General features: G+C 41.2%; 1 protein-coding gene across 7 annotated transcripts in view; it reads right to left on the bottom strand.

Moving 5' to 3' along the window:
- Window positions 1-20,807, bottom strand: part of LOC139473397 (fibroblast growth factor receptor 1-like) — a 122,117-nt gene that overhangs the window by 9,205 nt on the left and 92,105 nt on the right. For all 7 annotated transcript variants that reach the window (XM_071255965.1, XM_071255963.1, XM_071255964.1 and 4 more), the window contains 3 exons: window positions 15,100-15,217; window positions 7,204-7,370; window positions 3,600-3,756 (listed from right to left, as the gene is read on the bottom strand). In XM_071255965.1, the coding sequence (XP_071112066.1) occupies window positions 3,600-3,756; window positions 7,204-7,370; window positions 15,100-15,217 (442 nt within the window). The remainder of the gene's footprint in view (window positions 1-3,599; window positions 3,757-7,203; window positions 7,371-15,099; window positions 15,218-20,807) is intronic.

Below are 20,807 nucleotides of genomic sequence, written 5' to 3'. Positions count from 1 at the left end.
CATTTCTATACATACGCATTAACAACATGCTCTTGCTGTTGTGTTTGCAACTTATGGTAATTCAAGCAAATTGTTGTTTGTACGCAGGACACCTACCTGAGTATAAGAAAATTTAAAAAGTCAATTAGCATGTGCTTTGAATATCTTATGTACAGTCGGTCACTCGCACTGCTGTGGTCCTGGCAGTATAATCAAATGGTTTGGTTTTCTTGCTGAATGAGCTGAATTTATATCATGTCCGTACCATTTTGAAAGAGGGAAAGAGTGTTTGCCAAAGACATTAAAATATAACAAACTCAAGTCTCCTTGCATGTCAGTGACAGCTTCAAATGAAGGGCAAGGTCACCATTGGAATAAGAAAAGACAACTGTGATCTACTCACAGCGTTTTATGCGAGAGAAAGGGAATGTTATTGCTCACATTTGGGATGTTTTTGGCCACAAAAACAGAAGTCAAGCACACTTTGATGGACTTTTCGTATGATTTGTATTGGAACTGTTCACTTTGAGTGATCTGGGCATGCAGTTGTGTATGTTCATTCATGAAAACACATTTCAGAAGCAATGTAACAAAATACGCTTCAAATGGGGACACTGATGGCACGACCAGAGCAGTAATGTCTAGATATGTTTCCAGAAGGTTTAAACTGACTTCATTTCATCATGCTTAACCTATCACTTTAAATCAAATTGAAAGTCACGAAAGTGGTCGGGTGCATCACGCTCATGGAGACCATCAATAGAAGATCTATCAGTAGTCGTACATTGCATATAGATATGGCTCGATTATATAAAGTAGTAGCTCTATGCATAACTAATATAGAATGCGAATTGGATGTGTGTGACGATCTTGTTAGGTTCATTAAAGAGTGTCTCGCTTTCATGAGATTCCTTCAGTTCTCCCTTGTAGTTGTAAAAGTGAATGACGTCTTGGGATTTTTTTATGAATGAAAAAAGTAGTTCCGATGTGACAGAGGTCATGGTTATCAAATCAAAACGAATAAAACAAGGTCAACTTTGAATGACACACGTGTGACGCATGGATTAAGTATCTTACCACCTGTATCTTCACCACATGGGTAATAAAACATAATATCATGGAGTAATGGATATTTTAACACAAAGGAAATTGAAAGCATTGCTCTCATTGGTTAATATAGTCTCACTGTAGAATGTTTCATGTCACTGATGTATCAACAATTTGCTTGACATGCTATTTTATGCAAGTAAATAATTCTTGAAATCGTAATTTGGCGTAACAGCATAATTTTAGTCTCAAAGTTGTAACTATTAAGCCAAAATTGTAATGGTTGTCATCTCTGGAAGCACCACCATATCCACTTTCTCCTGCATGCCCCGAAACTTTCCCTTTAGAAACATGAATCCAAATCAGTGACCAAATCAGGTTACAGCTGACGTCAACAATATCTACCAATATCTATCAATGCCAGTAAAATCCTAGATATATTTTATATTTGTGTACTTATCCTGCATCACTCCTTAAAGCATCTAGAGTGAGAAAGAGCTGTGTGAATTATAAAATCTAGAACTGATGTACTGAGCCTAATGCATGCAGCATGTAGCCTTCAAGTCAGAGGTGACACACATTGGAGAGGTCGAAAGGCTGGCTCTGGATATGTGGAGGGGTTAATGGCTTCTTGCAGTGGTGACCTGCTGGGCTACCACCAAAGGCCCAAATCTGTGTATGTCTTCCACATCTTCTAAGGTGACATGTCGCAGATAGTGTCCGAACGCCAGAAACAGCCTTCCATAATGGCGTGCAGTTGCTGTGGAGCGCAATGGTCAGGTCACGTGCAGGTTTCTGGCTTTTGGAGGATCCAGTCCCATGACCTTGTAAGGCCTGGAGAATGATGGCTCGAAGGTATTGCTGCTGACTTCCACCTGCAATGTTGCTGATACCAGAATGAAGAGGCGGCTGCATTGTCTGCAACGATTCTCTTAAAACGAGTGAAACACCACACCACCAATTTGAATAACTTCAAACTAAGAAATCCCAAAATTGTTAACAGACGTCTACTTCACTGTCAGCCATCCCAACCAGTTGTTAGGTAAACTGTACCTTGTGCAAATGTAAAAAAAACACTATGACATCCACCACTGACAACATTGGAAGGGTTGATGGATGGCTTTTCATGTAACTCTCCTCCAGCGGTCTCAGAATACCACGACTTAACTGAAACCTGGACTCAATGTACAAGATTGACCTGGAGTTGGTTGGATGAGCAAGAAAACCCAGGTAGGACAGCAGGTGTATCAAGGAGACTGAATATGTTGGAGCTGCTACTTGTTGAGATTGGTTGTAATCCGAGTGAAAAACGATTGGGCTGTCAATATGCCAAATGGGAGCATGAGAAATTCAAATCTCTTCCCATTTGACATAGAAATGTGATACCGTAGCCAATCAGGCTGTATCATAGAGATGTGCATCCTGTTAATCTAAGCTGACTGACTGATCCTGAGAGCGGTCCTGAGCTTTCTGATGATTCCATCAGAATTTGGGTGAACATACTAGAAAGACTTTGATGAGGACCTTCAGTTCGATGATCATATGCATCTGATGTTTTCTTTTTCACCACTAAGAATAACAGAGAATAAGAACCTCCGCTGATATCCAAGCTGGCAAGTTCAAGAATTGCTCCCTTCTGAAGTAAATAACGACCAGTGGGATAGAAGTGCCAGATGCTGGTGAAAGTGCAACTTTTACATGTTCTAGCTTCACACAGCAGATCATTGTGCACTGGGAATTTGACAATCATGTGGGTGTGAGGGAAAGTTTTGGATGTGTCTTGGATAAATGCCTTCGTATTATTAAACTTCCCTGACCCCTGGCTACTATAGCAACCTGAGTAGGGGAGAGGGGCATGGTCAGGCTCAGAAAACAGGGAAAAAGTAATGTTATTCATTTTGTTAAAAATATGCAGTATTGTTGTGAAATGTGATACACATATTTACACATCATATATCATATAGTGACCAAAGTATCATGACGCAGCGATATATCAGTAAATAGTTGCACTCCTAATTGCCTAGTAACTATTATTAAATTTTTTTTAGTTTGTTCGAGTAATGGTTTTAATAAGCATCCCCTTTGTCAATTTTCTAAGCATCAGTGGCTCTTATTGTGGGGAAGATGGTAGTTGTAGTTATCATCTGGGAAAAGAGCCTCAAGTCAATTTTAGGATGTGAGCAGATTTGCATAGATGCGACCTTTGACCTAGTTATCACCGACTGTTATCAAACTTGAGCTATTTTGTAAAGTAAATTTTCGAGTATGAAATGAAGTCATTATTTGTAATAGAACACCAATATGTGACCTCTGACCGCCTAAACACTCATAAAGTAACTTCACTTTATTTTTTATTTCTGACTTTGATGATCATGATGATATTGTCAGTATGACCATTTAAGCAGTTAGTTATGAAACTTGTCTTGTCTTTCAACAGGGACTACCCTTGAAGCACTGATTGTGTAAAAAACAAAATTGCATAACAGGATAGACGGGAGAGATGATGGATAACTGTACAAGCTCTACTGATCAGTAATCTGTCAGGTTAACATGACTACACGACGTTGACTTACTGGATGGACTGTTCCCTAAAGCGACAACAGTCAGCCAGGCATTGTTGTACTTGATGCCCCACAAGTTGCCAGCTAGGCACACATATTTCCCAGAATCCTTATGTGTGACATTAGTTAACACAAGCACTTCCTGGTCGGGTCCAACATTCTTGAGGAACTACAACAAACAATACAATGTCTCATTCAGGGCTTGCAAATAATATTCATGAGAAACACTTGCATGAATATATACCTGTAAAAGAATAGCAAATGCATGAAGCAGCACTTAAACTTGATGTTGGTGTGTAGTAACCTGGTGTGAGGGGTGTGTAGTAACCTGGTGTAATGTTGGTATGTAGTAACCTGGTGTAATGTTGGTGTGTAGTAACCTGGTGTAATGTTTGTGTGTAGTAACCGGGTATAATGTTGGTATGTAGTAACCTGGTGTAATGTTGGTGTGTAGTAACCTGGTGTAATGTTTGTGTGTAGTAACCGGGTATAATGTTGGTATGTAGTAACCTGGTGTAATGTTGGTGTGTAGTAACCTGGTGTAATGTTGGTGTGTAGTAACCTGGTGTAATGTTGGTATGTAGTGACCTGGTGTAATGTTGGTGTGTAGTTACCTGGTGTGATGTTGGTATGTAGTAACCTGGTTTGATGTTGGTATGTAGTAACCTGGTTTGATGTTGGTATGTAGTAACCTGGTGAGTTGAGGTGAAATTGGGTTTAACGTCGCGTTCAAGATTATTGCACTTTTATAGCGACGTGCGTGCATGCGGCTGCTTGTACTATTCAGGACTGATGCTGATTTATAGTGCTATGGTGTTTAACCCCACCCAGACAAAGTATACTGACTCAGAGCAGACCAGTCCTTGTCTTAGACCCTTAGTGCCGAGCCCCAGACAGGGTAACAACAAGTACCATCTTTTAACTTCTCTGGCCCTCCGGGCGGACGCTCTACCACAAGACCACGGAGGCGGCCCTCTAGTAACCTGGTGTGATGTAGTGCAGTAAGTTGGTGTGATGTTGGTGTGTAGTAAGTGGGTGTGATGTTGGTGTGTAGTAAGTGGGTGTGATGTTCGTGTGTAGTAACCTGGTGTGATGTTGTGCAGTAAGTGGGTGTGATGTTGGTGTGTAGTAAGTGGGTGTGATGTTGGTGTGTAGTAAGTGGGTGTGATGTTGGTGTGCAGTAAGTGGGTGTGATGTTGGTGTGCAGTAAGTGGTTGTGATGTTGGTGTGTAGTAAGCGGGTGTGATGTTGGTGTGTAGTAAGTGGGTGTGATGTTGGTGTGTAGTAAATGGGTGTGATGTTGGTGTGTAGTAAGTGGGTGTGATGTTGGTGTGCAGTAAGTGGGTGTGATGTTGATGTTCAGTAAGTGGGTGTGATGTTGGTGTGCAGTAAGCAGGTGTGATGTTGATGTGTAGTAAGTGGGTGTGATGTTGGTGTGCAGTAAGTGGGTGTGATGTTGGTGTGCAGTAAGTGGGTGTGATGTTGGTGTTCAGTAAGTGGGTGTGATGTTGGTGTGTAGTAACCTGGTGTGATGTTGGTGTGTAGTAACCTGGTGTAATGTTAGTGTGCAGTAAGCAGGTGTGATGTTGGTGTGTAGTAAGGGGGTGTGATGTTGGTGTGCAGTAAGTGGGTGTGATGTTGGTGTTCAGTAAGTGGGTGTGATATTGGTGTGTAGTAACCTGGTGTGATGCTGGTGTGCAGTAAGCAGGTGTGATGTTGGTGTGCAGTAAGTGGGTGTGATGTTGGTGTGCAGTAAGCAGGTGTGATGTTGGTGTGCAGTAAGCAGGTGTGATGTTGGTGTGCAGTAAGTGGGTGTGATGTTGGTGTGCAGTAAGCAGGTGTGATGTTGGTGTGCAGTAAGTGAGTGTGATGTTGGTGTGCAGTAAGCAGGTGTGATGTTGGTGTGCAGTAAGCAGGTGTGATGTTGGTGTGCAGTAAGTGGGTGTGATGTTGGTGTGCAGTAAGCAGGTGTGATGTTGGTGTGCAGTAAGCAGGTTTGATGTTGGTGTGCAGTAAGTGGGTGTGATGTTGGTGTGCAGTAAGTGGGTGTGATGTTGGTGTGCAGTAAGCAGGTGTGATGTTGGTGTGCAGTAAGCGGGTGTGATGTTGGTGTGCAGTAAGCTGGTGTGATGTTGTGCAGTAAGTGGGTGTGATGTTGGTGTGTAGTAAGTGGGTGTGATGTTGGTGTGTAGTAAGTGGGTGTGATGTTGGTGTGCAGTAAGTGGGTGTGATGTTGGTGTGTAGTAAGTGGGTGTGATGTTGGTGTGCAGTAAGTGGGTGTGATGTTAGTGTGCAGTAAGTGGGTGTGATGTTGGTGTGTAGTAAGTGGGTATGATGTTGGTGTTCAGTAAGTGGGTGTGATGTTGGTGTGTAGTAACCTGGAGTGATGTTGGTGTGCAGTAAGTGGGTATGATGTTGGTGTTCAGTAAGTGGGTGTGATGTTGGTGTGTAGTAACCTGGTGTGATGTTGTGCAGTAAGTGGGTGTGATGTTGGTGTGTAGTAAGTGGGTGTGATGTTGGTGTGCAGTAAGCAGGTGTGATGTTGGTGTGCAGTAAGTGGGTGTGATGTTGGTGTTCAGTAAGTGGGTGTGATGTTGGTGTGCAGTAAGCAGGTGTGATGTTGGTGTGCAGTAAGTAGGTGTGATGTTGGTGTGCAGTAACCTGGTGTGATGTTGGTGTGCAGTAAGTGGGTGTGATGTTGGTGTGCAGTAAGTGGGTGTGATGTTGGTGTGCAGTAAGTGGGTGTGATGTTGGTGTGTAGTAAGTGGGTGTTCAGTAAGTGGGTGTGATGTTGGTGTGTAGTAACCTGGAGTGATGTTGGTGTGCAGTAAGCGGGTGTGATGTTGGTGTGCAGTAAGTGGGTGTGATGTTGGTGTTCAGTAAGTGGGTGTGATGTTGGTGTGTAGTAACCTGGTGTGATGTTGTGCAGTAAGTGGGTGTGATGTTGGTGTGCAGTAAGTGGGTGTGATGTTGGTGTGTAGTAACCTGGAGTGATGTTGGTGTGCACTAAGCGGGTGTGATGTTGGTGTGCAGTAAGTGGGTGTGATGTTGGTGTGCAGTAACCTGGTGTGATGTTGGTGTGCAGTAAGTGGGTGTGATGTTGGTGTGCAGTAAGTGGGTGTGATGTTGGTGTTCAGTAAGTGGGTGTGATGTTGGTGTGTAGTAACCTGGAGTGATGTTGGTGTGCAGTAAGTGGGTGTGATGTTGGTGTGTAGTAAGCAGGTGTGATGTTGGTGTGCAGTAAGTGGGTGTGATGTTGGTGTGCAGTAAGTGGGTGTGATGTTGGTGTGCAGTAAGCAGGTGTGATGTTGGTGTGCAGTAGGCAGGTGTGATGTTGGTGTGCAGTAAGTGGGTGTGATGTTGGTGTGCAGTAAGCAGGTGTGATGTTGGTGTGCAGTAAGCAGGTGTGATGTTGGTGTGCAGTAAGCAGGTGTGATGTTGGTGTGCAGTAAGTGGGTGTGATGTTGGTGTGCAGTAGGCAGGTGTGATATTGGTGTGCAGTAAGCAAGTGTGATGTTGGTGTGCAGTAAGCAGGTGTGATGTTGGTGTGCAGTAGGCAGGTGTGATATTGGTGTGCAGTAAGCTGTCATGTCAACAGTAATCTGGTGTGATGTACCTCTGGGTTCTTGTTGTCCATTTCTGTCGAGTCTGCCTCCTCATTGCGTTTTAGCCAGCTGATGGTGGCAGCAGGGTCATTCAGGACCCGGCATCGGAACTTGACTGTCTCCCCTTCCGGCACTGTCAGGTTCATAGGGCCCTCAACTATCAGGGGGCGGATCTTCACTGCAGAGACAACATCAGGACATTACAATTGACCTCCATACATCACGCAAGAGATGCCTAGTCATATATAAATACTTGCAAATACAAACTTTGTTATCAGAAAATGGTTTTATATTATGCAGTCTTGACAAATGTGAGAAAGATTAAACAAAACATTTACAACAGTATATAATTGTTTTATATATTTAAGAAATAAACAATGAGTGGGAGGTGTTTATCATACAATAAAACATTGCAGGGAAAATAAACAATGAGGGGTGCAGTGTGTTATTGTACGATAAACAACAACCAGGAGTCGTTTATTTCTTACATGAGATTAGTAAAAAGTGCATGCTTTAATAGTATAGGTGTGGTAAATTTGGCCTTTCCCGCATATGCCTGACAATAATCTGTACCTTTTCTGCCATTACCAATTGTCATATCTCTCCCACTTTTGGAAGCAATCGTTTGGCCTTTGCGTTTTTCAGCTACATCTATGAGGAACAGCTCACTAGACACGTTCCTATAAAACATTACGTTGTCCAATTTACTACATCATGAAGCCTGGTTCGAATCTCTGGAAATGACTTCATGATAGAAAAATGTTTTATCGTGATATAAACCACACTGATGTAAACCAGTTATTGACATCATGAGCATCAGTCCACACAAATGGGATAAGATGACATGGCAGGCATGTAGGACAGGCACACATGATTGACTGTCACTGAGAGTCAGTAGGCAGGCCAACATGATTGACTGACACAGAGAGTGACTAGGCAGGCCAACATGGTAGACAGTCATAGAGAGTCACTAGGCAGGCCAACATGGTAGACAGTCATAGAGAGTCACTAGGCAGGCCAACATTGTAGACAGTCATAGAGAGTCACTAGGCAGGCCAACATGGTAGACAGTCATAGAGAGTCACTAGGCAGGCCAACATGGTAGAAAGTCATAGAGAGTCACCAGGCAGGCCAACATGGTAGACTGACACAGGGAGTCACTAGGCAGGCCAACATGGTAGACAGTCATAGAGAGTCACTAGGCAGGCCAACATGGTAGACAGTCATAGAGAGTCACTAGGCAGGCCAACATGGTAGACAGTCATAGAGAGTCACTAGGCAGGCCAACATGGTAGACTGTCACAGAAAGCCACTTGGCAGGCCAACATGGTAGACAGTCATAGAGAGTCACTAGGCAGGCCAACGTGGTAGACAGTCATAGAGAGTCACTAGGCAGGCCAACATTGTAGACAGTCATAGAGAGTCACTAGGCAGGCCAACATGGTAGACTGTCACAGAAAGTCACTAGGCAGGCCAACATGGTAGACAGTCACAGACAGTCTCTAGGCAGGCCAACATGGTAGACAGTCATAGAGAGTCACTAGGCAGGCCAACATGGTAGACAGTCATAGAGAGTCACTAGGCAGGCCAACATGGTAGACAGTAATAGAGAGTCACTAGGCAGGCCAACATGGTAGACAGTAATAGAGAGTCACTAGGCAGGCCAACATGGTAGACTGTCACAGAAAGCCACTAGGCAGGCCAACATTGTAGACAGTGATAGAGAGTCACTATATGGGCAGGCCAACATGGTTGACTGACACAGAGAGTCACAAGGCAGGCCAACATGGTAGACAGTCATAGAGAGTCATTAGGCAGGCCAACATGGTAGATAGTCTTAGAGAGTGACTAGGCAGGCCAACATGGTAGACTGTCATAGACAGTCACTAGGCAGGCCAACATGATAGACTGACACAGAGAGTCACTAGGAAGGCCAACATGGTAGACTGACACAGAGAGTCACAAGGCAGGCCAACATGGTAGACTAGCTGTCATAGACAGTCACTAGGCAGGCCAACATGGTAGACAGTCACAGACAGTCTCTAGGCAGGCCAACATGGTAGATTGACACAGGGAGTCACTAGGCAGGCCAACATGGTAGACTGACACAGGGAGTCAGTAGGCAGGCCAACATGGTAGACTGACACAGGGAGTCACAAGGCAGGCCAACATTGTGGACAGTCATAGACAGTCTCTAGGCAGGCCAACATGGTAGACAGTCACAGACAGTCTCTAGGCAGGCCAACATGGTAGACTGACAGAGGGAGTCACTAGGCAGGCCAACATTGTAGACAGTCATAGACAGTCTCTAGGCAGGCCAACATGGTAGACCGACACAGGGGGTCACTAGGCAGGCCAACATGGTAGACTGTCACAGACAGTCTCTAGGCAGGCCAACATGGTAGACTGACACAGGGAGTCACTAGGCAGGCCAACATGGTAGACTGTCACAGACAGTAACTAGGCAGGCCAACATGGTAGACTGACACAGGGGGTCACTAGGCAGGCCAACATGGTAGACTGTCACAGACAGTCACTAGGCAGGCCAACATGGTAGACTGTCACAGACAGTCTCTAGGCAGGCCAACATGGTAGACAGTCATAGACAGTCACTAGGCAGGCCAACATGATAGACTGTCATAGACAGTCAGTACGCAGACCAACATTGTAGACACACATACACAGTCATTAGGCAGGCCAACATGATAGACTGACACAGAGAGTCACTAGGCAGGCCAACATTGTAGACAGTCACAGACAGTCTCTAGGCAGGCCAACATGGTAGACAGTCACAGACAGTCTCTAGGCAGGCCAACATGGTAGACTGTCATAGAGGGTCACTAGGCAGGCCAACATGATAGACTGTCATAGACAGTCAGTACGCAGACCAACATTGTAGACACACATACACAGTCATTAGGCAGGCCAACATGATAGACTGACACAGAGAGTCACTAGGCAGGCCAACATTGTAGACTGTCATAGACAGTCAGTAGGCAGACCAACATTGTAGACACACATACACAGTCATTAGGCAGGCCAACATGATAGACTGTCATAGACAGTCACTAGGCAGGCCAACATTGTAGACACACATGTACAGTCATTAGGCAGGCCAACATGGTAGACTGTCATAGACAGTCAGTAGGCAGACCAACATGGTAGACTGTCACAGAAAGCCACTAGGCAGGCCAACATTGTAGACACACATGTACAGTCACTAGGCAGGCCAACATGGTAGACTGTCATAGACAGTCAGTAGGCAGACCAACATTGTAGACACACATACACAATCATTAGGCAGGCCAACATGATAGACTGTCATAGACAGTCAGTAGGCAGGACAACATGATAGACTGTCATAGACAGTCAGTAGGCAGACCAACATTGTAGACACACATACACAGTCATTAGGGAGGCCAACATTGTAGACACACATACACAGTCATTAGGCAGGCCAACATGGTAGACTGTCACAGAAAGCCACTAGGCAGGCCAACATGGTAGACAGTCAAAGATAGTCACTAGGCAGGCCAACATGGTAGACTGTCACAGACAGTCTCTAGGCAGGCCAACATGGTAGACAGTCACAGACAGTCTCTAGGCAGGCCAACATGGTAGACTGTCATAGAGAGTCACTAGGCAGGCCAACATGATAGACTGACAGAGGGAGTCACTAGGCAGGCCAACATGGTAGACTGACACAGAGTCATTAGGCAGGCCAACATGATAGACTGTCATAGACAGTCACTAGGCAGGCCAACATGGTAGACAGTCACAGACAGTCTCTAGGCAGGCCAACATGGTAGACTGTCATAGAGAGTCACTAGGCAGGCCAACATGATAGACTGACAGAGGGAGTCACTAGGCAGACCAACATTGTAGACACACATACACAGTCATTAGGCAGGACAACATGATAGACTGTCAAAGACAGTCAGTAGGCGGGCCAACATGATAGACTGTCATAGACAGTCACTAGGCAGGCCAACATGGTAGACTGACACAGAGTCAGTAGGCAGGCCAACATGGTAGACTGTCATAGACAGTCTCTCGGCAGACCAACATGATCAATGATCAATGATCATAGTATCAATGATTTATGATAAAAAATCGGACAACTGCACAATAGATAACTACATGTGTTAGCGGAATATGTTTTCTAATCATGCAACCTCTAAAGCTTAACACAGAACTACGGTTATGGACTGTATGACTGATTTAAAATACTCTATAATCCATTGTCTGGAATGGAAGTTGCCAGTTTAAAATTGGTGCCTCAAAGTTCTAGAAAGTCGCTTTCTCAGTTGCTAATGTCGACTTCCTGTTAGTTGGTCGGTAAAAGTTTGTGAAAGGTCGTTCTGACGTGACCTGTGATGGGATGTCCTCAGCAGTAGTTAGACTTGCATCTGTCTACTCGCAGGCAGATGACCACTGAGAACGCTGATCGCTGTGTCGGATTAACAAGACTGATTAATTTCGGTAATTTGTTGCAAATTAGGTGTGTTGGAGTCGGAGTGCGAGACTGTCAGATTAACGGGTCTAAATAGCACTGATTTAATCGGTTCCCATCATTAGTGTCAGATAAAGCTGATTGTCGGATAAACAGATGTCAAATTAACGAGACTTGACTGTTTATATTGTACAGGGACATCACATGGTGTGTTATACATATTGTACAGAGACATCACATGGTGTGTATATATTGTACAGGGACATCACATGATGTTTATCTTTTGTACAGTGAGTGACTTTTAACAGTATTCCAGTTACGGCGTGTCAGCTTAATGTGGGAGGAAAGCCCGAAGTGATGCAGGTCTCAGATATTTACCACTTCAGTGAAACCCATGAGCATGGGTATGGTGCTGACAAACCTAGAAACATAATTGGGGCGAACCGGGATTCGAACCCACAATCATAGGTTTCTGGCGTGCCCAAGAGACGCAACTCTGCACAGCAAATCACGGCGCCTGAGACGACTGGGCCACCTGTGCCCCCATTTTGTACACAGACATCACATTGTGATACATATATATATATTGTGCACGCATATTACATGGTGTGTTATATATTGTACAGGGACATCACATGGTGTGTTATATATTGTACAGGGACATCACAAGGTGTGTTATACATATTGTACAGGGACATCACATAGTGTTATATATATATTGTACAGGGACATGACATGTTGTGAAATATATATTGTACAGGGACACCACATGGTGTGTATATATTGTACAGGGACATCACATGGTGTGTTATATATATTGTACAGGGAAATCACATGGTGTGTTATATATATTGTACAGGGACATGATATGGTGTGTAATATATATTGTACAGGGACATCACATGGTGTGTAATATATATTGTACAGGGACATCACATGGTGTGTATATATTGTACAAGGGCATCACATGGTGTGTATATATTGTACAGGGACATCACATGATGTGTTATATATATTGTACAGGGAAATCACATGGTGTGTTATATATATTGTACAGGGACATCACATGGTGTGTAATATATATTGTACAGGGACATCACATGGTGTGTATATATTGTACAGGGACATCACAAGGTGTGTATATATATTGTACAGGGACATCACATGGTATGTTATATATATATATTGTACAGGGACATCACATGGTGTGTATATATTGTACAGGGACATCACACGGTGTGTATATATTGTACAGGGACATCACATAGTATGTTATATACAGTGATTGCTCGCTATTGCGCTCTTCGATAAAGCGCTACTTCGGTTAATACGCGCGGTAACGCATGGCTCCCCAAATTTTGTACACTTTTATTACTGATAGTTTTACACAGACATAATTGTATTGTTGTTCGTTGTTCATTTGCACATAACGCTTCTCATTGTATAATCAACCGTTTGTCGCTGAATGGAGTTCTAATAATCTGTTTGAAAACATCCGCGGCAAGTCCCGGAAATACGATTGTTCAACTAGTTAACTTTTCACACTATCGACCTTTGATCTTAGAAGCGCATGCATGCAATTATAGAGAACCACAAGCGAAGTTTATATTCTTAATTAGTGGGCAATCCAATTTGAGGCGACACTGTCACACACATGTAGTTGCTGTCACAACACGGCGGTCATTCATTTCGTAATCGCGCTTTCGTAACATCGCCTGGTTTTTTCCGTAGTTATAACAAGCTATTTCATTGGATTAAAATTTGTTTCTAATGATGCTTTCTTGCCGAAATCTACTACAAGTTTCGTGATTGGTCAATTTTGAGCACGTGACCTCAGGCAGCCAATCAAATTATAGCTGTGATACCAAGCTCGTGTTTGATAAATTTCAGAAGTTGGCGAAAGATTTTTTGTTAAATCGTGTTAATCTGAACGTTTTAAGCAGGAAATCACGATATATATTAAAAATATGGAACTTCGCGAATGTATCGTGCTAGGTTACGAGCTGTGACAAAGATTTTTCATGCATATATTTTTGCATTAAACATTGTGTCCGAGCCGAGAATTCAAGGCGACGAAAGCCGAGATGTCATTTGACTTACATTACACGCGATCGCACGAAACGATGGAAATAATAACTTAGATGTAAGTTTGATTACTTTTAGATATATTTTTGTTGATTTTATTTATCACTTTGTATAATATATTTAAAGATTTGTTTAAAACGTCTTTATTTTGCTCTTTGATGTGGACCCGTTGTCGAAATGTGTGTCCGAGAATTTTATTTTCAATAACATCGCGGGAAATAGTGAATAATTTTTTAATTTATCGATTAAAAATGATAAATTGAAATGGAATACGTATTTCAGACATTGTGAAATGTGACAGATTTAATAAATGAATGATATTACAGGTAGATCTAGGTCCATAAAAATATATACTATTTTGATGTGACGTGAGATAAACACATATTGATGATTTGAGATTTTCCGAGCGCGCGCCTCGGCCTCGGTTAAACGGCTCATCGTCTATAACGCCCACCAATTATTTGGACCCCATTGGTAGTGTTATAGCGAGCGATCACTGTATATTGTACAGGGACATGACATGGTGTGTAATATATATTGTACAGAGACATCACATGGTGTGTATATATTGTACAGGGACATCACATAGTATGTTATATATATTGTACAGGGCCATCACATGGTGTGTTATATATAGTGTACAGGGAAATCACATGGTGTGTATATATTGTACAGGGCCATCACATGGTGTGTTATATATATATTGTACAGGGCCATCACATGGTGTGTTATATATATATTGTACAGGGAAATCACATGGTGTGTAATATATATTGTACAGGGACATCACATGGTGTGTATATATTGTACAGGGCCATCACATGGTGTGTAATATATATTGTACAGGGACATCACATGGTGTTTATATATTTACAGGGACATCACAAGGTGTGTATATATTGTACAGGGCCATCACATGGTGTGTATATATTGTACAGGGACATCACATGGTATGTGATATATATATTGTACAGGACATGGGGTTAAACGTCGCGTTCAAAATTATTGCACTTATTTAGCGACATATATGCACGTGTGTGTGTGGCTGCTTGTACTAGTCCAGACTGATGCCAATTTATAGGGCTAGCCTGCTGAGATACCATGCCACAGTTTAACATGAATACCCCACTCAGATACGGTATACAGACTCTGAGCCGACCAGTCCTTGTTTTAGCCCATAAGGCCGAGCGCCAGACAGGGTAATAACAAGTACCATCTTTTAACATCTTTTGGTATGATGCAGTTAGGGATTGAACCTCTGACCTTCCACTCTCTGGACGGATGCTCTACCACTAGACCACAGCGGCGGTCTAACATAAAGCCACATCACATGGACAGATTTATATAATGTAGAGGTGACAACACATACCATCGACATTTACGATGTAGGTAAACTCCAAACTGCCATGATCATTCTTCACTTTACATGTGTAGTTTCCCTTGTCAGCAACACTGAGGTTCTCAAAGGTAAGTGAATGCTTCTTTATCTGAAAACAATAATTATACATAATTAGTATACAGTGGTCCCTCGACTTAACACTCCTCGATGTACCGCTACTCCGGATGCACAGCAGGGTAAACCATGGCTCCCAAAAATGCATGAAGAATTTTCCCCTAAAAGCGCGTTAAAGCGCGTTAACGCAAATAAAGTTACAAATAAACTGATGAAATTTAATTCCAAGTCGATGTACACGTGCATGGTGTTATTCCATGTGTTACAGGTATATATGGTGTTATTCCATGTTTAACCCGTCTATATGGTCCCATTCTATTTTGTACTGGTATATATGGTGTTATTTCATGTTGTACCGGTATAAATGGTGTCATTCCATGATGTACCAGTATATATGGTGTCATTCCATGTTGTACTGGTATATAAGGTGTTATTCCATGTTGTACCAATGAATATGGTGTTATTCCATGTTGTACCAATGTATATGGTGTTCTTCCATGTTGTACTGGTATAGATGGTGTTATTTCATGTTGTACCAATACATATGGTGTCATTCCATGTTGTACTGGTATAAATGGTGTTATTCCATGTTGTACCAATATATATGGTGTCATACCATGTTGTACCAATATATATGGTGTCATTCCATGTTTTACTAGTCTTTGGTGTCATTCCATGTTGTACCAATATGTATGGTGTTATTCCATGTTGTACCAATATATATGGTGTCATTCCATGTTGTTCCAATATATATGGTGTCATTCCATGTTGTACCAATATGTATGGTGTTATTCCATGTTGTACCAATATATATGGTGTCATTTCATGTTGTACCAATATATATGGTGTTAGTCCATGTTTTACCAATATATATGGTGTTATTCCATGTTTTACCAATATATATGGTGTCATTCCATGTTGTACCAATATGTATGGTGTCATTCCATGTTGTACCAATATGTATGGTGTTATTCCATGTTGTACAGGTATATATGGCGTTATTCCATGTTGTACCAATATGTATGGTGTTATTCCATGTTGTACCAATATGTATGGTGTTATTCCATGTTGTACCTGTATATATGGTGTCATTCCATGTTGTACCAATATGTATGGTGTTATTTCATGTTGTACCGGTATATATATATGGTGTTATTCCATGTTGTACCAATATATATGGTGTCATTCAATGTTGTACCTGTATATATGGAGTCATTCCATGTTGTACCAATATGTATGGTGTTATTCCATGTTGTACCAATATGTATGGTGTTATTCCATGTTGTACCAATATGTATGGTGTTATTCCATGTTGTACCAATATATATGGTGTTATTCCATGTTGTACCAATATATATGGTGTTATTCCATGTTGTACCAATATGTATGGTGTTATTCCATGTTGTACCAATATATATGGTGTTATTCCATGTTGTACCAATATGTATGGTGTTATTCCATGTTGTACCAATATGTATGGTGTTATTCCATGTTGTACCAATATGTATGGTGTTATTCCATGTTGTACCAATATATATGGTGTTATTCCATGTTGTACCAATATATATGGTGTTATTCCATGTTGTACCAATATATATGGTGTTATTCCATGTTGTACCAATATATATGGTGTTATTCCATGTTGTACCACTATTTCGGTGTTATTCCATGTTGTACCAATATGTATGGTGTTATTCCATGTTGTACCACTATTTCGGTGTCATTCCATGTTGTACCGGTATATATGGTGTTATTCCATGTTGTACCGGTATATATGGCGTCATTCCATGTTGTACCAGTATATATGGTGTCATTCCATGTTGTACCGGTGTATATGGTGTTATTTCATCAAGTAAGGCAACAAGGCATCACATGTGTGATTTTCTTGGGCTGTGGATTTGTTTTATACTTACCACCAAAAGAAACACGAATACCATACAAGTTGGTTAATATATGAAACCTTACTCTTATGCAATAGACTAAGACTGGTTCAAATCACAAATGAACATACTGGTAAGTTGTGTGAACCAATGCTCATGAATGCATCACATGTGACGTGACAGATCCATGACACGAGAAGCACAATTTGTCTCGTGCAGGATTAGCATTTAGTTTGGAAATCACTTGCAGCATATCGTGATAAGAATAAAGACACGCTGTGGGAATACTTGACTGAATTTTAGCTTGTCATTTATTGTTACATATTGGGAACATATCTTCTTAACATATTTTTCTCTATATTTCTGTGGTTTTGCGTTTATTTTGGCAGTGCGTATTTATTCTTAGGTCAAAATGAAGTACTAAATTTAGCTGAAATAACAAACATAATAAACGTAATATTAATAATCATCAATATTTCCATAACATACATGTTATAAAAGAGCGTATTTGTACAATAATTGCTGCCGTTGCTTTCTGGTTGACATGGGGGACAGAGACAGGGACATATCTAGATAATGGCCTACAAAAGACTGCATGGACCTATATGGGTCATTCTCTAAAAAAGTAACATTTTGGCCTATGAAAAATCAACAAATCAGAATTCATTTTTGAAATGTTTTTGTTGAGCAGATAAACAACATAACAATTACTGAATACAAGTCTAAAATATGCAGGCTTAGTATGTCTTATTTTCATTTTTGCAGAAAACTATTTCTGGCATCTCTGTACCAAATGTCTGTGCTGTTACCGTGCATAAAATTCAGTTTTTGTCACCAAACATAAATCTAAAATGAATTAAATTTATGATATGGTTGTTGCATTTTGGCATAGTTCAAATGTCAAAAGCTTTAAAATTTCATTTATTGGCTTTACTATACTATTAGACTGTAAATATATGCATACAATGGAATTATTTGCAAAAAGATGTACGATAAACTTGTCTACTTCTTACACTGAAATGGAACTACCATAATTCTATAAGGTAATAATAGTTATTACACTCATTTTATGAATTATATATATTTTTGTCAGCAGAGTTGAACCAATTATAACTTTTGAGATGGTAGAAACCTGGTGACAGGAAAGACATTCACGGTAACAGGACAGACAACATGGTAACAGGAAAGACAAAATATTTTGTAATTGCCAAAACTATAATAACTATTTCTGTGTTCTGTGTTTCAGAAGTAAAGGTAGTCAAAAAAAGGGAAACTCAATGAATGTGCATATCAAAGCGTTAGGTGTATTTTGTATCTGACCTTAATTAGATAAAAATGTGAGGTTTGGTAACAGCACAGACAAGCAAAAATTCATAAACCAATATTATGTGGAATTGCTCATCTCAAAAATAGAACTTGATCAGAAACTCTACCAACAACCTTAATGGCACTTTTTGAGGTTATTGTTGCTTATTCCAAGCATAAACCTGTAAGGAAACGAGAATAGTCAACTTTCAAAACTTCAACAGTAACAGCACAGACAAAGTCTGATAACATATTTGCACTTTTACCAAATGATAGCATTATATGATAACATTCAGTAAATCATTCTTGACCTCATTCATGTGCACATATAAACACAGGTTATTGTTTGCCATGAATTGTTTCCAACATATCTTCCCACAAAGAAGACTCAACACAATAGTCAGAGGACAGTGATATTTTGGAAGGCTCTGGTACAAAGCTAACTATGTCCTCAAATTGGTACCAGCATTTGTCTTTAAGTTTGCATGGCCAGAAGAAACAATTTGCATTCCCGTGCTTTCCCGCGTTATGCATATATTCCACAAAAACCTCACCTAGCTCTATATCTTCAACATAACCAGGATATGATATGTTATACACAATGACAACGAATTTCCCGGGGCATTCATTTGTATCAACTGGCTGGTGTATTTCCTTTTGTCTTTCCATCTTATCATCATCTGAACTTTGTACCATTTCCTTACTTGTCTTTTGGTGAATTTCATCATCATTCAGACTCTCCATTCTGTCAACACACACCTCCACTTCTCTCTTTCCCCGACTCATACACTCCATTCTGTCAGCACACACCTCCACTTCTCTCATTCCCCCACTCATACACTCCATTCTGTCAACACACACCTCCACTTCTCTCTTTCCCCCACTCATACACTCCAATCTGTCAGCACACACTTCCACTTCTCTCTTTCCCCCACTCATACACTCAATTCTGTCAGCACACACCTCCACTTCTCTCTTTCCCCGACTCATACACTCCATTCTGTCAACACACACCTCCACTTCTCTCTTTCCCCCACTCATACACTCCATTCTGTCAGCACACACCTCCACTTCTCTCTTTCCCCCACTCATACACTCCATTCTGTCGGCACACACCTCCACTTCTCTCATTCCCCCACTCATACACTCCATTCTGTCAGCACACACCTCCACTTCTCTCTTTCCCCGACTCATACACTCCATTCTGTCAACACACACCTCTACTTCTCTCTTTCCCCCACTCATACACTCCATTCTGTCAGCACACACTTCCACTTCTCTCTTTCCCCTACTCATACACTCCATTCTGTCAGCACACACCTCCACTTCTCTCTTTCCCCCACTCATACACTCCATTCTGTCAACACACACCTCCACTTCTCTCTTTCCCCCACTCATACACTCCTGACTCTCAACACACACCTCCACTTCTCTCTTTCCCCCACTCATACACTCCATTCTGTCAGCACACACCTCCACTTCTCTCTTTCCCCCACTCATACACTCCATTCTGTCAACACACACCTCCACTTCTCTCTTTCCCCCACTCATACACTCCATTCTGTCAGCACACACCTCCACTTCTCTCTTTCCCCCACTCATACACTCCATTCTGTCAGCACACACCTCCACTTCTCTCTTTCCCTCACGCATAGGCATGGTGTTTGAAGTGATCATGTAAAATTACTTTCATTCAAAGTTGCTAAATATGTTACATTTCTTAATTATGTACAACAGTAGGGCGAGCAAATTGAATAATTGTTCATTATTTGTGTCAACTTGGTAAATAAATCAAATGTCTTTGCTGTCACTGAAAAGTGTCTGTGCTGTTACTATTAAATGTCTGCGCTGTTACCAAAGTTCTACTGTGCAGTGTAATCAGTGTTTATTGACCCAAATGTTAATGGAAATTCAATTTTTCCGGTAACTAACAAAAGCCTAAGAGATAGAGTTTTAAAGACACTGAAACATTGAACAAAACTTTCTCAAAATCTCTATTAAACACTAAATGTCTGTGCTGTTACTGTTACGTGTCTGTGCTGTCACAGTCACTCATAGACACTGTGTTTGAAGTGATCATGTAACATTACTTTCATTTAAATTTGCTAAATATGTTACATTTCTTAATCATGTACAACAGTAATGCGAGTAAATGAATAATTGTTCATTATTTGTGTCAACATGATAAAAAAATCCTAAAATGTCTTTGCTGTCACTGAAATGTGTCTGTGCTGTCACTATTAAAAGTCTGTGCTGTTACCAAAGATCTACTGTGCAGTGTAATCAGTATTTATTGACCCAAATGTTGATAATCTTCAGATTTTCATGCAACAAACAAACATACAAAATACATTACCATTCATGTTTTCTTTGTCTTTTAATATATATATGTTGAAACATTTATTGAACACTATATGTCTGTGCTGTCGCCTGAATATG

Source organism: Haliotis cracherodii, unplaced genomic scaffold (assembly GCF_022045235.1).
Source record: "Haliotis cracherodii isolate W230 unplaced genomic scaffold, xgHalCrac1.p SCAF_28, whole genome shotgun sequence".
Classification (NCBI taxonomy): domain Eukaryota; kingdom Metazoa; phylum Mollusca; class Gastropoda; order Lepetellida; family Haliotidae; genus Haliotis; species Haliotis cracherodii.
The sequence above is the reverse complement of the archived record's forward strand: the minus strand, read 5'-3'. Positions and strand labels throughout refer to the sequence as shown.